The 21663-nt window shown below is 49.3% G+C and overlaps 1 protein-coding gene across 1 annotated transcript in view; it reads left to right on the top strand.

The window, feature by feature from the left end:
* Nucleotides 1-1349: 1349 nt before the first annotated feature.
* The window catches only part of LOC131207357 (GATA zinc finger domain-containing protein 8), a 42170-nt gene continuing 21856 nt past the window's right edge, over nucleotides 1350-21663 (top strand). Inside the window, exons 1-2 of the mRNA XM_058199968.1 lie at nucleotides 1350-1361; nucleotides 3865-4424. Coding sequence (XP_058055951.1) covers nucleotides 1350-1361; nucleotides 3865-4424 — 572 coding nt within the window. The remainder of the gene's footprint in view (nucleotides 1362-3864; nucleotides 4425-21663) is intronic.

Below are 21663 nucleotides of genomic sequence, written 5' to 3'. Positions count from 1 at the left end.
GACGATTGGAATTGTTTTCCCCAACGTTTCGTGTGTTTCGGTTTTGAGTCTGAGCGTAGCATCCCTCGAAGTTCCAATTATTGGTCTGAGTCTGGCGTGGTGTATCTTTATCCGTGCGTAAAGAGGCCAGGGTCTCAGAGCCGTGCCTTGGGAACAGGGGGCGGTGCATCATATAATCACTTTGGCCTTGGCCGTTCGTTTCGAGGGCTTCTCCGTGGTCCGTGGCCGGTCCGTTGGGTTGCCGCATTTAACGATCTCTCACCAACATTCTCCGGATATGCTCGAGAATATGGTCCAAAGACGGAGTGTGAGTGAGAAAAAGGCGGCCCCCCCAAGGAATTGGGAGACCAACAAAACGTGAAGACCTTCGAAGCTTCGAGGACGTCCGCGCGGGCCCTGCTAATCCCTGGGAGGATCACGATTTTTTCAATTTCATATTTGGTGTTTTTTCGGTCGTTTCTTGGCTTTCCGGCGTCTTTTTTTTTTGACGCGAACCACAAAAAGACATGACACGGATTCGTAGAAGGCAACGCGTCCTGAAAGCAGGGCTCGCGCGACGTGGGCTCCTCCCAAAAAGGTGCGGCGTAACGAAATTGATTACCAGGTCTTTTTTTGGTTCCGCTCCGGTCTCTGGGTCCCCGGTCTGATCTCCCTCGTCCAGTGTGTGTCTGATAGATTGGGTGGAGGTACCATGATGATACTCACTTCGGTCTTCTTGTTCGCTTTTCTTACAGGTTCTGAACGCGGATTAATATAGGGCCGAGCGTCATCGAGAGACTTGGATCGTGGAGACGTGCCGTGGCTGGCGGCAGACGTATCGCGCGCGCATCCTTCGCGGTTGCTGACATGAGAACGCGCTCCGATGGACCCGGCGGCCGTGTTCCGGTGGTGGAGCCAGTGATACCGAGCCGGTGGAGGAAGTAGATGACCCAACAGTGCACGGAGCGAACGTGATGGTGGTCGTGCCATCCGAAGCGGAAGGACACGACGACGACGGCAAATATTTAGCCGCCGCGAGCGAGCTGCGGGTCGTTGCCGGTCCGTGAAGGTGGTGGCTCCCCAAGGACAGAGAGACAGGCGCGGGACGCGGGACGCGGGACGCGGGACGCGGGACGCGGGACACGGGACACGGGTTGGTAAGCCTAGCCTAGTGAGCTGCGCTATCGGGCGACCGGAAGTCCGGGACTTTAGGATTCCGCCGTTCACTCGAGCGGTCGATCGATCGTTGAGCCGTGTGGCCGGACGCCATCCGAAGTCGCCGTCAACATCGTTAGTGGCAGCAGCAGGAGACGTTGGTGGCGCGTTCCGGCTCTTGCCGAAAGGCATCAGCGGGCCGCCCCTGCGGTGCGATGGAGCTGAAGGTATGGGTCGAAGGAATCCAACGAATCGTGTGCGGAGTCACGGAAGTCACCACATGCCAGGTACGTAGCGAGAACGGGAACGGGACTCTGTGACGTTGGCTTCGCTTTTCCTGGTGCTCCTGGAGCACGCACGCGATTCCTTCGCCGACGGCGCGCATCCTCGATGGATAAATTAGTTCCGCCGAATGCTTAGCAAAGTATGTCACGTCGGCATCACCAGCCAGGCCCCTGCCGACATCCGCCATATTGGGCGGCAACTTTTCCAAGACCCACCCAAACTTTCTCTACCTTCGAGGCTTCGTGGAACTCTCTGTATGTTTACTGGTGACGGTCTAACACCTTTCGATTGTTCCGTCTAGGTTTGGGTTGTCGACACTATCGGTCGATGACCACCAGACGTCGTAATGCTCGTGAATCCACACGAATCCGCCGAGAAGAGTTTTGAAATATAATTTAGTTTGAGGCAATAATTGTATTATTATTGTTGATCATTATTTCATTGATGCTGTCCTATATGGATTATATGATCATAAGTTATTCTGCGCATTATGTATGACAGCATTAGTAACTTTTGTTAAATAAACTATTAACGAATTTCATTTCAAGCTTGATGCGCCATCTGTTGTTGGCTTCTACTGTTAAGACCGTATCCAACACACGTGGTTGATTGTCGATGTCGATTTTTGAACTTAATATTCGATGTACGATTTGATACAACTGATACAACCGATTTGATACGATGTACTGATACAACCGTTCAAATATGGGTCAGCGACTAAAGAAATTGACACACACAGGTTTTGACTATCGATCGATAACTAATCATATCACCTATGTAACGGTCAGAAAGAGCTTAAAAATGTGTATGGCAAGCTAATTGAATTGTGTTCGCTTCCTGTGCATTTTTAGTAGTAAAACCCTTTCAGGGGATACTTTCACCCCACTATGTAGATCCACATCAAATCTCTGCCAGGAAATTCAACATGGAAATGATGGTTTTGCACAAAAACACCATCAACCTGTTGCTCACAGCATCATCGATCGGGAACGGTTTCGGGTGACGCTCCGGGTCCTTTCCTGTGCGTGGGTAGCAGGATTTGATTTGCATAGCAATGAATTCAATTTGCATCCATCGGGGTGATGGAGCAGCGGACCAAGGAATAACGGGTAACGATGTTGGAATGCACGATGACAGCCGAAAAAAAGAAAACGGATCCACCAAAAAGATCGCTCCGTCGGGGACACCGATAGAGTTGCATAATCGGAGAGAAAATCTAAAAAGCTCGCCCGCCAAAATGGTTGTTTTGCACATGTAAATTGTGTCCCCTCACTCTCTCCCGCAGGCTGTGTGGGGAGTGGATTAAATGCATTAAATGGAACGGACAACTGGTTGCCAGCGACGCTGATCCCCGAAACGACGCCGCGCTTCCATTTTGCGCTGCGCTTCTGGCGGGCAGCATATTTGTGTCTTTCGTTCGCCCACCGAAAAGGGGGTTCATAAAAGCCGATTGACGTTCGGATTTTCAGTTGGTTGGCGATCAGTTTTTTTTCCCCTAAACCCCAAAGCGGCTTCTGAGTGATTTATTCCAAATCATCAAAATATGATTACGACGACGACCCAACCCCGGAATGTGATGGAAATAAAACTCGATCAAAGTGTGTAATGCCACCCGTCGACAGTCGATGAATATCTAGCCTTCGGATGATACCGGCTCAATATGAGGGGGAAACTGCTCTATTTGTGCAGTAAATATTTATATACGATTTTTCCCAGCCATCACTAAAAAACACAAACCGACGGGGAGCTTTCCCGGCGGTCGGCAGACAGAGGCGGCCTGAGACCACAGCACACGGAAAGCACAGATCAAACTGTGTATGGGCGGAACGAAACACGTGCCAGAGGCCATTTCCCCCGTGTGCGCTGTGTCACTCACTGACTGTCGTCAAAAGTGCCAAAAGCTGCGAACGCACACATCGCCCCACGGGGGGTAGCCGGGAGAAAGCGCAAACCAACATCCGGTCTCTTCCGGATGGGGTGACCGGACAAAAAGTGGAACGAACGAATGATAACGACACGCGGGCTGGCAGCGCATGGGAAGAGCCAGCCCTCTAAGTGCGAAATGAAATCGCCTCACTCATGATGCCTATCATCCCGTTGTTTCCTTTTTCGTGGTCCCTTGCTCTCAGCATCGAAACGCATTACCGTTGCAAAAAGCGTGCACACGACCATGGTGTCTGTGGGAACACGCCAAATATCACGCCCTGTGCGCGTGTCACGATTGCTTCTACGGCATAAGTTATTTTTTTGCTTTCTCCCTCTCTGTGTCAAGCCCATCATTTGTTCTCATTATGGAGGAGACTTTGGAGTTCCTTAGAGGACCAGGTCTAATTCACTGCCAACCGTCGCGTAGAGCTCGAGTTCGAATCCTTTGCCCTCGATCGCGCTCTGCTTCTTCACTTTCGGGGTTCGTGTTTTATTAATACATTTTTCTTTCTCTTTCAGGATGTCGTCTTTGCTTTGGCACACGCCACCGGCAAAACCGGCCGCTTCACGCTCATCGAACGGTGGCGTAATAACGAGCGGTTGCTGGCACCGCACGAGAACCCGCTCAAGATCCTGATGAAATGGGGCGAGTACTCCAGCGACGTTCAGTTCATCCTCCAGCGATCCGATCAGCAGCAGCAGGCGAAAAAGGATCAACCGCCGGGGGCAGCGACGATCCCCACGCAACCAACGCAGCAGGCGACGCAGGTTTCGCAATCCCAACAACAGCTTCTACGCCAGCAACAGCTGAAGTTGAATCAACTGAACAACAACCATATCGCCGCAAATGGCGGGTACACCAACAATGGCAATCAGATCATCACCAGCAACAGCAGCAATACCACCACCAACAACGGGCTCGCAGCCTCCCCGACGAGTCCCAATGGGGTTAACAACAATAACAACAACATTATCCCTCCGGGCGTTATCAGTGCCCACCACCCGCACATCAACGGTAACGGGTTAAACAACAACGGTGTCCACCATCACCACGCATACCACCAGAACGTGGACGAAAGGCAAGCGGGTATCACCGGCAAGCTTCATCAAAACAATCTCAAAAACAGCACCATCAGCAGCAACCAACACCATCACCAGCAACACCTGCAGCAGCAACAGCAACCCCATCAACCGACGAACGGCGTCCTTCTTCTTCTTCCTTCTTCCATCTACGCCACGGCCACCGTGACGAAGCAAACGGAATTGAATGGTGCTGGCGGCACCAACGGCAAGGGTGTGTCGGCGGTGGCGGCGGCGGGGTTGCTGGAGCGCGGGAAAGAAACGAGAAAAAGTCTCAATTCGTCCGGGTGAGTACCCGTACCTTCGGTTACACTGGAAGGGCTTTCTCTCTCACTGCGTCCTATGTTGCGGCACGGTACTTCCTTATTGGTTGGCCCGGGTCCAACTATTCCAACTACGACGTGCTTTGGCCCTTCGCCTTCCACATCCTACGTCTCGCTTTGAGTGTTCAGTTTATCTATTTTATGTTGTTTTCCGTATGTGTCTGTGTGCTTGGGACGCACATTATGTTGGTGGCCCTTCGACCCTGGCCGCTGGTCATATTTTTTGTTGTTACTCCTCGTTCCTTTTTATCCTGCTTTGGAGTCCCGTGACCGGTCGGCCTTTCGGAGAGGATGGGTTTTCGGCCGGTCCCGAGATGGGCTTTTCGATTTCTCCGTTGCACTATGTTTTATGTATCGCGGTGGTCATTGGATGGGTGTGAGAGAGAGAGAGATAGGGAGCGTATCAAAGCGTAAACGCAGCGCAGTGGTTCAGCACTGACCACCGCCGGGAACTGTGGTCCCCGAGCACCGAATGCTCTGGTGAACGATACAACGAACAAGCGATGGGCTCTGCATGGACGTCCGTATTCTGGTAAGACGCTGGCATCATTCAATTAAACCGATCTCTCGCGCGTTGGGTTGCGTTGATTCCGAGTCGGCTCAAGAAAAGGTTTCCAGAAGTAGGGCTGGACGGACTTTAAGGAGCACACGGTGGCGGATGAAACTTAAAGGTCAAGGCGCGGGCACAGAGAGATAAACTTGCCTGTGTAACCGTCCCGTAACGAACACTGGAGAGTTAAAAGTTGAAGATCGGAGCCAATGTCGCCATGATTTACTTCGTTGACGCCGTTCGACGTAGACCTTTGCATGAAAGGACTCTTCGTTATGATTATTATTTTGATTTCTTTATGAACGAGTTTAGACTGAAACCGTCACAAGAAAGGTCCTAATAAGTAACATCCAAATACAAGGTGAACTCTATCTTCGATTAACAATCATCGATGGTGACTGGCGTTATCCTTTTTTTAAGAAGTGGCATTTTCTTGCCCAGTTTTTGTATTGAATTATTGGCGGTTCATTTTATTCAACCGTTTAATTTAATTTTAATCAATAATTAAATATCATTAAATGTTAAAGACACGTGACTTTTGAATCGAAAACAAATTACGGGGCGTTACATCGTCCCCTGGAAACGATGAGTTCAAATGTGAGATTTTTTCAGGATTTTTATAAACTTCCGTATCCATTTGGACAGTTCCATCATTTCAAACCATTGGTCTTCGTTAATTACTTGAGTCAGTGGGTTTTTCCAGGCTTGTCTTGTCATTGTAATTGATCGTAGAGCCCGGGACTAATTGAGCACTAATAGCCAGGACATTGTTATTGTTAGCTAGTGATTTGACAACAATTTCCAACCATTACTGTACTCCTATGATCGCATGACCTCCATACTATACTTATACGACCTATACCGGGGCCTATATTTATACGACCCCCAAATGTGTTGTTCCACCCAAAACTCAAAACGGATACTCCCCGAATGTGCCTACACACTTATTAACGAGTGGTTCTGTGTGGAAGAAGTATATTTTTGGCAATTTTCTTTCCTCGAACGCGCTGACTATGTGTGTGAATGGCAGCGATGAAAGATCACCCCCGTGGTGTGTGGGGGTTGGCGATGGATGCTGCGTGCCTCCTACTGAGCTTTAATTTCAAACGCCTGTAACGGTGCCCCTGTGAGCCAACCCGCTCAGCAAATGGTTTAGGCAGCGATTTGCTCGGGAGATTTATCGTGCGCCGGAAGAAAAACGGCGTGCCGTGCAGGCACGGCGTAAATCGCTCCTGAATCCCAGCAGCAACAGGGTGGCGCTGAGAGTGTCTGGGGTAAATTATGATGAACAATCGGCAAGAAAGTGTTTCGACCGAGAGGGAGAGAGAGAAAGAGAGACTGAGAGGGGCCATCACACACCATCATCACCACCGGAAGAAGCCACGTCACGTTGTGCGAAGGAATAAAGTTATTTCCATCATCCATTTATTTCCATTACACCGATCGGTTGCTGCGAGCTGCTGGAGATTTGGAGTTTTATAAGCCCCCCATTCCCGTGCCCATTGCCTAAATCTGTGCCCAAAAGTCTCCGCACGAACTGTGGGCCCCCTTTTATTGGGCATGAACGTTTATGATGTGCACGACTTCGGCTCGTCCTAAGTGTGCTAGTGGTGCTAGTTTTAGTGGTCAAGTCGCACAACAGAAATTGATTAGCTTTATTGGATTTTATTGTACTTTGTCCAATCACCATTAACGTCCCCCATGGTGGTGCGACAGTCAGTCGTAAAAGTGTCGTAACTGCTCCGTAATTTGATGTACTTTTAATCAAAAACGATCGATGTGGCCCGTAGCAATTACGGACATAAATACACACTGCAAACAGCATTTCAAGCAGGATGCCATCGCTTCATCAGCATAATAAAATCGGGCCCACTTTCAGTTTCATCACTTTTGCGCGCCCATCCCGGCCGACGGGGACGGTGATAAAGCGGTGGATCCTTTGGAACAGATTTCGGTCGGCTTCCAAATCACAGTATCGACACGATTCCTCGCTCGCTCGGTGGCGAAACAAAAAACACTCATTCTCGAGAGTGCTCCTGCGTATCAACACTTGCCACGCGTGGTCACGTCAAAATCGTTAACGATTCCCTGTCAGCATCGGCTAGTGTAGGGCGCAGCCTTCGCCTCCTGCTGGCTCAGCCACATCCAATCGAAGTGATGGGTGCGAAAAACGTATATCAGCTCGTTGAGATGCTTCATCATTTTTAATTAACATCAAGTGTGTGATGGCGGCTTGCCGAGCGTGGCGCCGACCACACGAAGGGTTCGTGAATGTTTCTGATTGATTAGGACTATGGCGTGTGGTTACATAGTAATCTGCCATCCGAGTTCTCTGATCGGGACCTTAGGGGGTTTACTCGACGTCGATCAACGTAAATAGTTTCAGATCTATTTTGCACTCGATCATGCAATCACTGTTTCGTGTTACTTTATCTAATTTTAATAAGGATTCGGGTTCGACAATATTTGTTGACACGTTTATGGATCCTGCAACTATTCTTTTTGAATTAAGCCACCAACATTTTATCCAATTTATTGAAGTTGTTTTTTAGGTGCGCTGATCATCGAGCAGTTCTGGCATTCTAATTCGCTCTAAAACTAATCTACTTGAAATTGAATGTCTAATTTACTCAAATTATCGACTAATATATTGAATCTCATATTGAAACTGTAGCATCAATTGTGGTCCACCACGAGTGCCCACACCGCTGCCAGCCAGCATTAAACCCATTTCTCGCGTCAGTCAACCGTTTGCTCAAGTTCCGCCCAAATTTAACCCAAAATGAAATTTGGCAAATTAAAGAAGCATATTTTATGATCCCCGGTCGTCCGCGCGAAGGGCTTCCGGTGGAAAAGGTTTAAATTAAAACTTCGTTCGGGGTTACTGATTGATGAACTCTCTTCCCGGGTTTTCCCATGGGCTCGGGAAAACTTCCAACCGACCGACCGACCGACCGTCAGCCAGACAGGCAGGCAGGCCGGTCGCCATCATCTAATCCCAGCATCCCGATGAGCGATAATGGCCCCGCTGAAGTGTGTAAATCTTTATCTCTCAACTTATTCATCATCCGAAGCGCGCCACACAACCACATCCGGTGGTCCTCCAGGCTGGCCACGGAAGGCTGCCGTGTGGCCGAGTGTGGCACATTACGGTAAACGAGAAAAGTTTTAAACACTTTAACTAAAAACCGGGCCGGTCGTCCCTAAACCAGCCAAATCGTTCACTTCCTGTCTGTCCCGTTCGTTCGCTCCTCCTGTTGGACCTAACCGGCCTTCCGCGTCCGGTGTTTTTTCTTGCTTGATTTCCGCTATCACTAGCGTGATCGGTGAAGCGTAAATAAAAGGCAATCAATTTGGTCCGAGTTTTCCGCTCTTCCAGGAGAACCGGAGAAAAAGGACTCGGTCGACCGTCGTCGGCCCGGAAGGCAGTATAAGAAAGGCAGCGTGAGAAAGGTCAGCGACGGTCACGAGTGGAAAGACAGTGACCTATCGACCCGATTGATGATCCCACCCCAAGGGGGGTGATAAGGATACGCCGGATACGCTGGCCGAGAAAGGCCTCCTTCTGTGGAACTGTGGATGAATTTTTCAACGGCAACTCGGTGACGTCTGATTCTCGCAAGATGGTCACCGCCAACGAGGTCCTCGGGCGCACGGGAATTCGCTGCCAAAGTGTCCCTTTTCTCCTCGTTCATATTTTATCACGCACTCATTAAAGCATAAGTCTACGTCCGGATCGGCCGCTACACGGTACGCGGGGGTCCTCTTCGCTTATCGCTTCTTTCGCTTCAATCGCCCGATTTGGTTTCTTCGGGACTCGAGCTTCCGCTGCTTGTAGTGTCCTTGTCCCCGGGCGGTGGGCCAGCAACGGAAACGATGGCCGGGCCCCCTTCCGCGATGCTGATTACGCATTTCTCCCGCGGGCTGCCGAGAATTTTATCAACCTCGGTGCTGCGCTTCTTCGCATCACTTTATGAGATATCCTTCCGGCTTCCGGCAACAATCCTGCCGATAATCTTAGCAGCCCGAGGCCCCCCATTGTTTCCGGACCGGATTTCTTCACTCTTATTCCGTTAGCGCACTGCCGTTCGCTCGTTAGCTGGCCCTTCCGGTGTGTGACAACCTACAGAGAGCGAGTCACCCGGTCGTATCGTATGCCACTTCCGGTGCCGCTGTCTGTCGCCGTGGGACCTACCCAACGTTCGGACCGTTCGAACAGCTTTTCACGGTTGTGTGTTAAATATTCAAAATGACATTCTCTACCCGATCGCGACTAAGTGCCTTCCCGCGTGTGTTGCCTTCTTGGTGCTGTGTTGTGGTATCCTTGTCATTTAATAATATCTGCTGAATCGTCGAGGGTAAGGAGTCCCTCTCTCTTTCTCTCACTCGATTGCCTTTAAGTGCGGTTTTAATGCTCCACAACAGGAAGATTGCCATATGCGTCGCCCACCGGGTTGTCGATTCTTTAAGCGGTTCTATCAAAAAAAGGCGAAGATCCACACGAAAAGATGGGCCGACAGAGCAGCAGAACGAACCACCGTTTGATGTGTGGGAAAAAGGCTTTTCCGACCACAAAGACGAGACCAAAGCGGAGGAGCTAGCCCGGAACGAGAGTGAAAACTTCGGCCCCGAAAATGGCCGGAATTCGGTGGGCGGTGAGAAAATCGCTGCAATCATGCGATTATCGATCGGATCGTACCGAACTCGGCCGCCACGCTCCACGGTCGCTTATGATGTGTTACGTATTTGGGGGAAATTCTGACTGACTGACTGACTGAGCGACCGACTGACTGTCGGGCAACTCTTTCGCTCGCCCGAAAGTATTACTTCTCGCTCGACGATTACTTCATCGACGTGGGGCGGGTCGGGTCGGGAAAAGGCGTTTTCCGAGAAGAGCGTGTTACGTTTTCGATTTCGTGGTGTGTTTCGATCCGGCCTTTTCTCCGTCTCTCCGGTCGGCCTCGGGTCGGGTGGTTTCTGTGGGCCACCGCCGCCCGGTGGGAAGTGATATTTGCTTTGATTACATGAAGTTTTATCGATTGCGGTTCGAGGAAGCAAAAGGTGTGAACAGAGCAATTCCCTCCCAGAGCCGGAGCACCTCTCGCTCGGGCCGCCGCAACCGTAACGGGAAAAGTTGCTGTAATGTGGCCGACGGTCTGTCGGCGGTGATATCACTTTTAATGTACCTCCAACAGAGTGTTGGGAAGTGTCTCACATTGGCGGGTCCCCATCGGTGTCGTCGGCACTTGGACACTTTGGTTTCTCGCGAAAGAAACGGGCACGAATTGGGGTGCACTACTCCATTCAGCTGCTAAGTAGCGCGCACGAACTTCTTGAAACAAGTGGGTCGCTGGGTGACGCATTTCGGCAAATTACGGTCCCAACTTTTAATCGAATCAACGGATTTATGTGCACGAGCTAACGCGCGGATCTCGGCTGCTGCTCGGCCGGGCCACAGAAATCTCATCGATCCACGGAGCGGAGGTCCTTTCCGACGACGTGCGGAGAGTTTGGGAGCTTGGAGCCGCCCCGTGACCGACAGTCATTACGATCCGAGTTTTCTTTTCGTGAGTCTTTTCTTTTGCTAACTAAATTTGGTTGCCTTGCTTGCTGCTGCTGTCGTCCTTGCCTTGCCCGGCCCGGCCCGGCTTGCCAGTGCGCCCCGGAGCCTCGTTTAATCATCGGGGTGGCCCCGACGGCCGACGCAATTAGAGGACGACGCAACGGCTTTTAATGCCATCAGCCGGTGCGTGATGGGGCTCCGAGAGGCTTTTCTTTAAATTATATCCAATACTTTGGGGCCAGTTGTCTTCGCAGGCGCAACTGCTTTGATGGCGTCACACATCGGTCAACAATTGACGAGACTATTGGAGGTTTAAATGATTTTATGATATCAAAAATTAGAATTTTATGGGACAACGGTTCGGATAGTTTCAGCAGTTGCTTTGATGTGACTCCTAGGAAAAGGAGAGAAGACTGCTTTGAATGGGATTAAACTTGTTAGAAAAGGACATTCGCAGATCGTATATAATAATCACGTAATCAGATCGTATATAATAGTCCCGGAAATTAGTAACCACATCACTCCACGGCACGTTAATCCATGCTGTTAATTCGTTGATGAATGAAATGGTCCTTTCAGTTATCGCACCAAATTGCGATACCAATTGAGACCCCCGAAAGAGATGGTTGACGATGTGTAACCCTTTCCGCGCATTAAAACATCTCCTTTCTGGTTCCTAAAAAAACATTCGCAAAATGATGGCCAATTTGCAGCGTTAAATTCGATTGTGCTCAAAAAAGTACGAAACACCGAGGTACGAAATTAGCAGCAGCCCGAGCCCGGCCCCGGTCCCAGCCCGACGAGCGGGCGTTAATTTCATTTTATTTCCATTTTATTTCCTGCTGGAAAAATGGCCTCCAATTTGTGGTTGCGAAATGGGTTCAAAAATTGGACCCACCATCGCCAGGGCGGGGCCAGCTGTTGCGCAGCAGCCGGAGGTAGCTGCATCACCGACGGCACTAGGCCTCCCGCTGCGGCGGCCGCGCTTCAACAACATTTTCCTGTTAAACAATAATTACATTTTAATCATCCGCGCGTCATCATCCAACCCGCGACCCGGGCTCTTTGGTCCTCCTGGCTCCGTGAGCGGATGTCAATCGTCACTTGCGCCTGACGGGTCTCGGACCCACCACGGACGCCACGGACGATAATGATGATCATCGATTGGGTTGGTTGACGTGTTTCGATGACACGTCCGCGAGTCCGCGTGTTTTTTCCGTCGTCTGGGCACCGAGCAGAATTTGACAAATGGATTCACCTGTCAAACGATCTAGGCTGCCAACCGGAGCCACAACACTTCTTCACTTTCGCAGCCACCAAGAACTGTGGCGTCCATTTTTCATCTGACCGGTTCTGCCGGGCCTGACGGAGAAGATTGACACCGTCGCCGTATGGCAGCTGCACAAGACCACCCCAGGACAGGACTGTCAGATGGTCCCGACCAAACCCGTTAAAGGCTGGATCCGGCGGTTGGTGTCGGCCGACGACGACGGCGAGCCGGACGCTCGTCAGGAAAATGGTTGTTAATTTTCCGGTCCTGTTTCTCTCGGCTTTCCTTCTCACCAATTCGGTCTCGTCGTTCTCGCCAGAAGCTGGCTGGTGGTCTTTGATCAGCAATTGCTGAAGACACTCACACCGTTCGGGCCTTTTCGGACTGACGTTGAGTTAGGAGCGGTCACGGTTATGGCGCTTTCGTCACTCAAGCGGTCTGCAGCGGAAAGCAATTGAAAAGGTAAACACTTGGCGCTTGATGCCAGAGACCAGTGTTTGATTGTGACGAAAAGTTGTCTGACGATGACGGGACACTTCGACCTCTCCGGGCAGATTGGATCGATCCAATCCGCCCGGGAGTTGATTTTTTGCGCCGCTCCCCTGCAACCGGGTCGGGTGTTTTATTGTTTTTACGCTTCATCCTTCACTACGACGCCTTCTTCAACAACCGTGCGCACCGCTGAGTAGGTGGTGCTGTTATTTCATCAGCGATTTCGCCACTCGATTTGCCAAATTACGTTCCCGGGTTCCCGGTTTCCCGAATTCCGCTTAATCGGTTCTTCAGAGCCGGCGGAACGCAGAAGCAAACGCTAACGCCGAGCGCGCCACAACGGAATTCGTTTCGTTTCCGTTCCGTTGCGGGATCTTCAAGTCCGGTTCGCCGGGGGGAAACCGGACGCGCTGAAAAGCGCACCACCCTCTCCAGGGCGGCTACTCGCCAGGTATATGCAGGAGGAGCTCTAGTCGTCGGATAAAACCGCTTACCGGTCGGAGGTGTTCGTCCGACTGATTGGAGAAGAAAATGAAACGGACAAAAAGCGAACCACCGTTGGCTCAAGCACCATCGAGAAACACCCCAGCGGCCAAACCTCCAACCGAACCGCCGAACCCGAAGCTGAAAAGCATAGATTGAAGCGCCTTTTTTGCTCCCGTTTTTCTTTGGCACTCCTCGGGGGTGCAGGGAGGGCGCGCCACAGAGAGTGGAACAATGTTGTCGCGGTTCGCGGTTCGCGAGGTTGTTGTTCTACGAATGAAATGAAACTTGATGCTGAGCGTGGCAGGGGCAATGAAAACCACATCTCGATATACCCGGCACCAGGCTGAGTGGCGGCTAATGATGGCGGGGAGGACGTTGCTGAAAGCGCTTGCAATGGTTACTAATTGGATAAATGCCGTTTGCCGTTGTAGTTTTCGTTTCTACTGTGTTTGTATTGCTTTGCCTGCTTCATTTTTCATCACGGGTTTGCTTCGGATACTTCGGTTCTTTTTTTTTTGTTTTAATCCACTCGATTTGTTCTGTTTTTTAGGATTTTTTATAACTGGATAGTGGTTTGTTTGTTTTTTAATTTTTCATTTGTCGGCATCACTTTTGCACTTTGCTCGTTCGTTTAATTACTCGTTTACCATTTGTTTGCCATTTATGATGCTTAATGATTTGTTCCTTTTTTGTCTATCTTTTTACAAATTTTTTTTTTATCTTTTGCCTCTTGTTTACTGCGTTGTTTGTTTTGACTTTGATGGTTTCATTGATTGATTGTTGTCTGGCATCCCTTAATCGTTGCTTTATGTTTCTGTTACTCACCTTTCCGCGAAATTTTCATGTTTTTTTGCTGCACTTATTGCAAAAAACAGTTAAGCGAGTTTCTTTTGTCAATCGTCAACCGTTTCTGGACTAAAACAAAAAAATAAAACGTCTGTGCTTTACGTTCAACTTCCTCTTGCTGACGTCTCCTTTTGACTTGTGCGACACCGGGCTTAAAACAACGGTTCCATTGTTCCTTGACCAGGTGTGCGTGTTAGGGTGACTCTAGCTAATCCTTGGTCGTTACGGTCGTTCTTTGTTCCGCGTTTTATCCTAGTTCATTCCCCCTTTTGTCACTCCAATCATCCAACAACCGAGTGAATCGAGTTCCGGAACATTTCGCACCCATTGTTCCCGACAAACCCCCCCTCTCACTCTTTCTCTCTTTTCGGCTTTCGGTTGACGGTGGACAACAAAAAGCGTTGGTGGACCATTGTTGTAGTACGTTGTCGGGCGCTGTAAGAAGAGTAAAGGAAACACAGAGACACACACAAAAGCGTCACTCGAGCAACGGCGACGTGCCTGATGCCTGATGAGAAGCCGCTCGCCAGTCAGTAGTTTGCATTCAGGTCCACGCAACTAGGCCACGTAACCAATTAAACGGAACCACGGCAAAGGATCGATCCGAGGAGGAGGAGGAGGAGGAGGAGGAGGTGGGAAGTGACACCGCTGCTTCTGCCGTCCGGCGTGCCGTGGATTGATGAGGGCTGACACGACCATTAGACGCGTGGCCATGCTGATGATGATGCTCACCTGTCTGTAGCATCCGCTGGCTGGTGTGGCGCCGCGCCGAGTTTAGAGTTCATCGCCGCTGTGGACCGCTTTTGCATTCCGCCGAGCACACGACTGGCCCATTATCTGCCCGGTGATGCAGCGGAATGCCGATGACCGGTGACTGCAGTTCGCGTCGTTGCACTGCAATGCACTTTCATGCATGGTTTGAAGGGAAATGTTTATGTTGTGTAACTGTGCGCGCCCGTTTGTGGGGTGAGCCACTGTTCGAATTTTATTGTTATGTGATTGCCGGGGACCTGGAACAAGTTCTGGAGCAATTTGCATCCACTGCACCAGCATGCACCCGATCCGGCATTCGCGGGTTCCAAAGAGCTTTTATTTACGGCCAAAGTGCCTCGAATTGCCTTCATCGCTCGAACAACCGGAAGCGAGTTCACCCTGCCTCGGCCGGCCGACAAACAACCGGACCAAACTGCTGGTGCTGCTGATGACCTAATGACGATGACAGCAAATCACTCCGGAGTCCTGCCGTGTCGGCTGCGGCGGCCACCAGACCAGACCAGAGACCCCGGTCCACATCCGGTCGGAAAGAGTGGTGGGAAATGTTCCATCGAGAGACCGACCTTCCGGGCGGCCGGAAAGGAGAGTTTTTGCATCACCGGCTGTCGGAAAATATTTATGTTCAGCCAGCCAGCCACTGCCGCTGCGATGATGACCGCGACCACGACGAGGTGCTTTCCGGCCGTCGGTGTCGGTGTCCGCTTTCGGCACTGCTGAGCGAAGGGTTCGGAACGAGAACGGGTGACGTTAAGCGGCGGACTTCCGGACGATGAGCTGGCACGTAAACGTTCCACGTATGGACGGGGCCTCGGGAATCGCAGTAATCTTGTTAAATTTGTGTTGCATTTTTTATTGGACTCGCGGCTCATTGGGCATGAGTTTTGGGTTGAGGCCACCCTGTGGCCATTGGTTCCTAAATTGATCATCATCCTGTATGGCTCCACTTTCAACGATACTATGATAGCTTAACAGTTCTATCGGGCTGTTAAGTGGCACGTAGGTTTCAGATGTCCCTTAATTTCGGTTAGGTCTAAACTGCTTATCTTCGTATCGAGACTGCATTAATTATTCGTAGAAAGGATAAGTGAAGTTTTTATTCAAATCGATTCAAAATCTCCCTTAACCCGTTGAAGTTGTGAATAAACATACTGGCCAAAGCCGACGCCAAAAGGTTATTGCTTCACCGTCATCATCCTCAAAACTTCAGCTAAGAAGTTAAGCCCAAATTTACATCCGCCAAAGAATGTCGCTCCGTTGCGCGTGTTCGGCAAAAGAATTAATTCTTCGCCACAGGCACACTTTTGCCCAAGGACGCCGGCGAAGCCACGGGGCCCATTTTTTGCGCCATATTTATCCTCCAAGCAACCAACCAGGTTTTCAAGGACATTGTTTTGGACCGGTGGCTCCTGGTGCACCGCCCGTCTGCACCGCAGTTCACATCCCACAGTTTTGAAGGAAAACTTTGTTCCACTCAAAACTTCAAATCCCACAAAAGGGGGAATGACGTACGACGCGCGTTGGTCGGGTTGGGGATCCTTACGAGGAAGGTCACATGCGCCCCCGTCAGGAACACCGTGACGTATGGCCCTTTGTAAGGCTAATTGTTGAGCCGAAAGAATGAGCGAAAAATGTGAAATATTACCCTTGCTGTGTAATACTTTCTTGTGGCACGAGACGGACCAGCATGTGAAGCCTTTCCGAGGCCAACATAGGCGTAGGAGCCCTCACTATATACGTGACCTTCGTTCTGCGAACCACGGAACTCTCTCACCCAACTTGCTGTTGCCCGTGAAGTTGTGGCCAGAAATTACGCCTTTTCCACGCGGCAACCGACGCGTTAAATCAATTGAAATCCTTTCTCCACGCTTCGGGTTTGGAACTTTGGCTTAATTTGCAGTCTTAGCGAGTCCGTCCGTTTACGTCGCGTTGATGACCGATTTTGCTAATAGTAATTTGATGATGTCCGCAGAGAGAGAGAGAGAGCGGAGACGGCCGCTGGCTGCGGAAAATCACAACAAGAACTCATTAAAAAGCGTTCACAACTTTGTTCCGTCCCGAGCCGGTCGCGGCCGGTTGCCCGGTTTTGGGGAGAAGAAAGTCGTCGGTATCAGCAGGATCGTTCGTGCCAGGATGGCAAGGAGTTGGTTGGTGCTTTTGAGCAAACTTTCGCGGGCGACATAAGCCACGAAGAAACCATTTTCGACGCTGTTCCCCTAAATTGGCAACATTCGCGTCCGAGCAGCTTGTGAAGCAATAGCAAGAGTAGCAGCAACAGGAGCATGGAAATGGGATGGGCTGCTATCGGGGGAGGTTGGTTCGTAAAATCTAAATGACTGGGCCACGGAAGAGCAACACAATTGCCTATCTATTTTCGTTATCAACGTCGTCAGTGTGACGACGTATCCTTTTTCCGTCGTGCGGCCAGTGTCTGGGGGGGTTTTGTTTTCCTTTCGCTCTGTCAACGCGGCGTCAACCGCGGCGTCGCCACGCGCCAGGCAGGTCAGTCAAGATAAGTTTATCGTGGCCGGTGGCTGATGGGAAGCTGTAAATAACTGTCACCCGGGTTATTTGAAGCTGCTTTATTTCAACATCTATCTTCATGATGGAGGCCGCCGGACCGACTACATTAGGCCCGCGGGCCTCTCTCGATCTTGAACAAAGGCCGGCCCGAAGATTCGCCACCTTCTGACAGGCCCATCGTTGGTGAAGCTATTTGGTGAAGCTTAATGCATTCCATTTTTTCTCTCGCTAATGGAAAACTGGAAAAAGTGTGTGCTATTACCGTATTTTTCCGTGTATAACGCGCACCCGTGTATAACGCGCACCCATATTTTACGAGAACAAAATTGGAAAACAAATTTTTTACTTTACATTTTTCAGATATGTGATATCCAACAAATATCAAATGATAATAATGTATTACTCTAAATACTCTATAAATATTCTAAAGTAGACTAAAGATAAAATGCGTATACATTGCAAAAGACATACTAGTATTTTATATTTCGGAATAATCTTCAAACTCAGATTCACTGCTGTCTGACAAATTGATATTCTCCAATTGCTGTTCAATGTACTCCTCATTGTCACTCTCTGAAGAGTCCTCATAAATTGCGACATCTTCAGATCCATGCTGATGCCACATTTTTTAAATGATTTCACAACAACTTCTGTTTTAACTCCCTGCCATGACTTAAAAACGATATTGTATGGATAATTATATTCCTAACAAGTGTTTCATTTTATAATTTATTCAATAATACTATAGAATATGTACCTAAAAGGGCACATTTGTATGCTTGGAGGAGACAAAATGTTTACTACCCTTGTATAACGCGCACCCAGATTTTAGAGCTAAAAAAATTGGGAAAAAAGTGCGCGTTATACACGGAAAAATACGGTAATTCTTTCATTCATTCACAATCTTTGACCTCGGAGACGCCCACGAGGTTAGCCAATCCATTGAGGACAAATTAAAGAACGAACGTGAACTCTGGCTTGACATTTTCCTTCACTAAATTCCGATCGCTCGGCAATCTGGCGATAACGAGTTCGATTCGCCGATTCTGCAGCCTTCGTTTGGCACTTCTGTGGGTGTTTGTCGCCTCCATTAAGCGATGTTCAATTTATCATTGCGATTGCGAGGGGGGCCCCCCCCCCCCAATGGGTCCCATTTTCACGGTTCCCTTCATTAGTATTGGCCCTGGTCGATGGTCCTGGCATAGGAAAAAGACAAATCGAATAATCATAATGCTCTCTCCCGGATGGTCATCGTCCTTCTCCCCACAAAGAGCGTGCTCCATTCGGTGTTATGCTGCCCTCTGTGGTCAGGCGAGATACGTTCAAGGAAAGCTGTGGCGATAAGATGAACCCAGAGTGTGTCCGAAGCCAGAGGAGGTCAGAAGCTGTTTGCGGTGGACGCACGTACGCACGATAAATCATCAGTGGGAGAATTGGTCGTCGGTCGGTCGTCCCTCCATCTCGGAGCCACTGCTACGAGGCACCAAAAAGGCTTTTGCTCATTTCGAAAGGGGAAACTCGCCACAATCGCTGGGGATGGCTGGTGGCCAAGAAGCAAAAAGGAAAGGCTTTGCCGTGACTCGCAACACACGTGGAGAGGCGCTGCCTAACCAAATTAGTGTAATGTACCCACCGCCACTTCGTAGCGTTCGTGGTGATGTAAGGCAACGAGATTGTCCCGTGACAGTCGACGGCCAGCCGTCGGAAGCCACGTCAGGTGCTCTCTCACCTTACAGGGTTTCATGTGGCATGTGACGCTCATGACGTTGCCGTGATTTCGCTGTCGCCCGGCCCGGGGACGATTTGACGCACCTATGCTGCCGCCGCCTTCCTTGGTGGCTCCACTAAATGATGGCCATGACGAGACTGGTCACGTGGCCTGTGGATGGAGTGCTGCCCCCCGTGGGGTTTCGCAGACCGAAATAGAGCAATCCGGAAAGTCTCGTTTGAGCGCGAGGTAACGCGCACACGCGCGCGTCCCACTTTGCATCACAACCACTTTCCGCTTCCGGTACGCTCAGACCAGAAACCGACGAAGCGGAGATTAAAGTCAGAGGTGGCGGTGCCAGTGTTTCACAGCGATGGCTACAGTGTGGGTGGAGTAGAGTTGCAGGAAAAATGACGTCGCGCGACGGAAAACGAAACTCACCAAAGGTTTCGCGGCACCGGAAGAGACGACTCTCCGGTTCGTGTGGTTCGCGTTCGGTTCTTCCGGAAATGAATATTTATTTTTCAGTTCCACAGACAACCGCAGCCCCGGTGGCCTTCGCGCAGTCGAATGGCCACTTGATGGTGACGATTGATGTGGCTTTCGTTTTTGATGATGTGCCAGTGTTATCTTTTGTGTAACGAAAAATTCATAACAAATTATGACCTCTTTGCTTTTTGCTGAAGTGGAACTTCGAACAACAACGAGGGTGATGTCCGTTCGTAAAGGTTCGTTTTTAAAGCCTTTATCGGTGTGTGGTTTAAGGAGTATGGGTAAAATAATATTTCGGCTTTGTTTAGTTAAGGATTCTCATGTATTATTCTTGTCCAGATTGTTTTCGTTCGTTTCGAGTTTTTTCTGCTAAGTTACAAGGGATCTTCTACTGTACTGCAAGGATCATCAATACCCACATGTTCTCAACTGTTGACTTATATGGGTCTAAAACCTTAATGCCATTTTCCTCGAGGAACTCGCGCATTATGGATTCGTGCATGATCCGTGATTATTGAATGAAATCTTGACCAAAAAAGATGTTTTCCTTCATGAACTTATAACCCTTCATCAAATTTGGTAAGCTTTCGAATCAACACGGCCTGCACAAGTTATGTATCACTGGAGCATAATGCTTTTGCAATCTTTTCTGTTGTTGAGTCTCATCAACTCCAGAGAACTTTTGCCTAAAATAATAAGAAACATTTCAGATTGTTGATGGTTAAAAATCATGATTTTTTCAATTTGGCCTACATAGAATTCAACCATTTTCGAAAACAAGGTCAGATTCGGCGGTAGACTACGTCGGATGGAAAGTCATGCAAACCTAGTCTAAATCTAACTCCCAAAACCCATATTCATGGCTATTTCGCGTTCTTCGTTGGTTAGTTTACAATATCTTATCTTTCATTTGGAAATATGCGACTTTTTATCTAGCATTAGAATGATGGAAAAAAATTAATTGATGTTCCCAAATGTTTAAACTGTTTAAAGCTGTCAACGTTTACAATTGGCTTCAAATTGAATGGATTAAAACATATTTTGAAGACCGAACGAAGTCATCCACTTTCTGTTAGAAACAATAATAGTTAATTTTGGCCGATAGTATTCAAAAGGAAGCTTTTTTGTTATTATTAGAATGGACAGAACCGTATTAAGTGCCAACTTTAAGTTTGACCGTTCAAACGGATTTACTGTACACGATTCGAACTGATGTCTTTCGTAAAGAGGACAATGAATCGGTACAGCGCAAGCGGATGATCTACGAACCGAAGCAGCTTTCATATCATTTTTTTAGAGTAGCTTTTTTATCCCAATATAAGTTTTAATAACATAACATTTAATAACGTTTTCGTATCCTTATTACCTACCAGATAAGCTAATGTAGGCATCTCGTGTCGATATTCGTGGTGCATCGTTTGGTGTCAAGTGGTGCTGGGTGGCAACACGGCCCTGTTGGCACATCTTGCACGTGCCACAAACTGGTTCCAGTGACTGTTCGTTACCCATAAGCAGCAACTACTAGGAGTTAGTTTGCGTTTCGGAGATATTGAGTTTTCGCGGAGCAGAAACCCAATCTCTGCGTTTGCGGCACCGTCGTTCACGATGCTGGTCGGCGTGCACCGCGTTTCGCTTTATGATTTTCATGCTTCGGTTGGGTTGTACCGGTTGGTCGGGTCGGATGATGTGTGCCACTGATATCGCAATCATTGTGCGACATTTTCATATGCTGCCGTCATCGCCGTTTGCCGTCGTGATGCGCTTCCAACCAGAGCATTGGCACATAAAACGGTGCTTTTGGGGCTGACGGTTCTGCGTTGAAGACGATTTCTATTGGTGGGATCAACCATGGCCGAGTTCTCGTTTTTAATGAATACCTTTGCACCACTTCACACATCCCCGGATGGGGCGCTGTGTGGTGACAATTCGGGCGAAACCTGTCGGGCGATACGCTCCAAAACTCGTGGCACCAACGTGATGTTCCGCGCACATCAGTTTAGCAGTTCATTCGCTCCAAAAAGCTTACGTTCGTGGTGCTCTGGAAAGTTTCCGTTTCATCTGCCAACCGTTTTTCAACTACCATAGAGCACCCTCTTCACAAGGGAATGGAGCCAACATATTTTTAACGACCTCCTAGGTCACTTTCGCCAAAGTGTCCACTTTACATACCACAAGTTTATTCCCCGTCGTTCGCTGGTTGGCAATGGCGATGCG

Source organism: Anopheles bellator, chromosome 2 (genome assembly GCF_943735745.2).
Source record: "Anopheles bellator chromosome 2, idAnoBellAS_SP24_06.2, whole genome shotgun sequence".
Taxonomy (NCBI): Eukaryota; Metazoa; Arthropoda; class Insecta; order Diptera; family Culicidae; genus Anopheles; species Anopheles bellator.
This window is presented reverse-complemented; position numbering and strand designations above follow the sequence as displayed.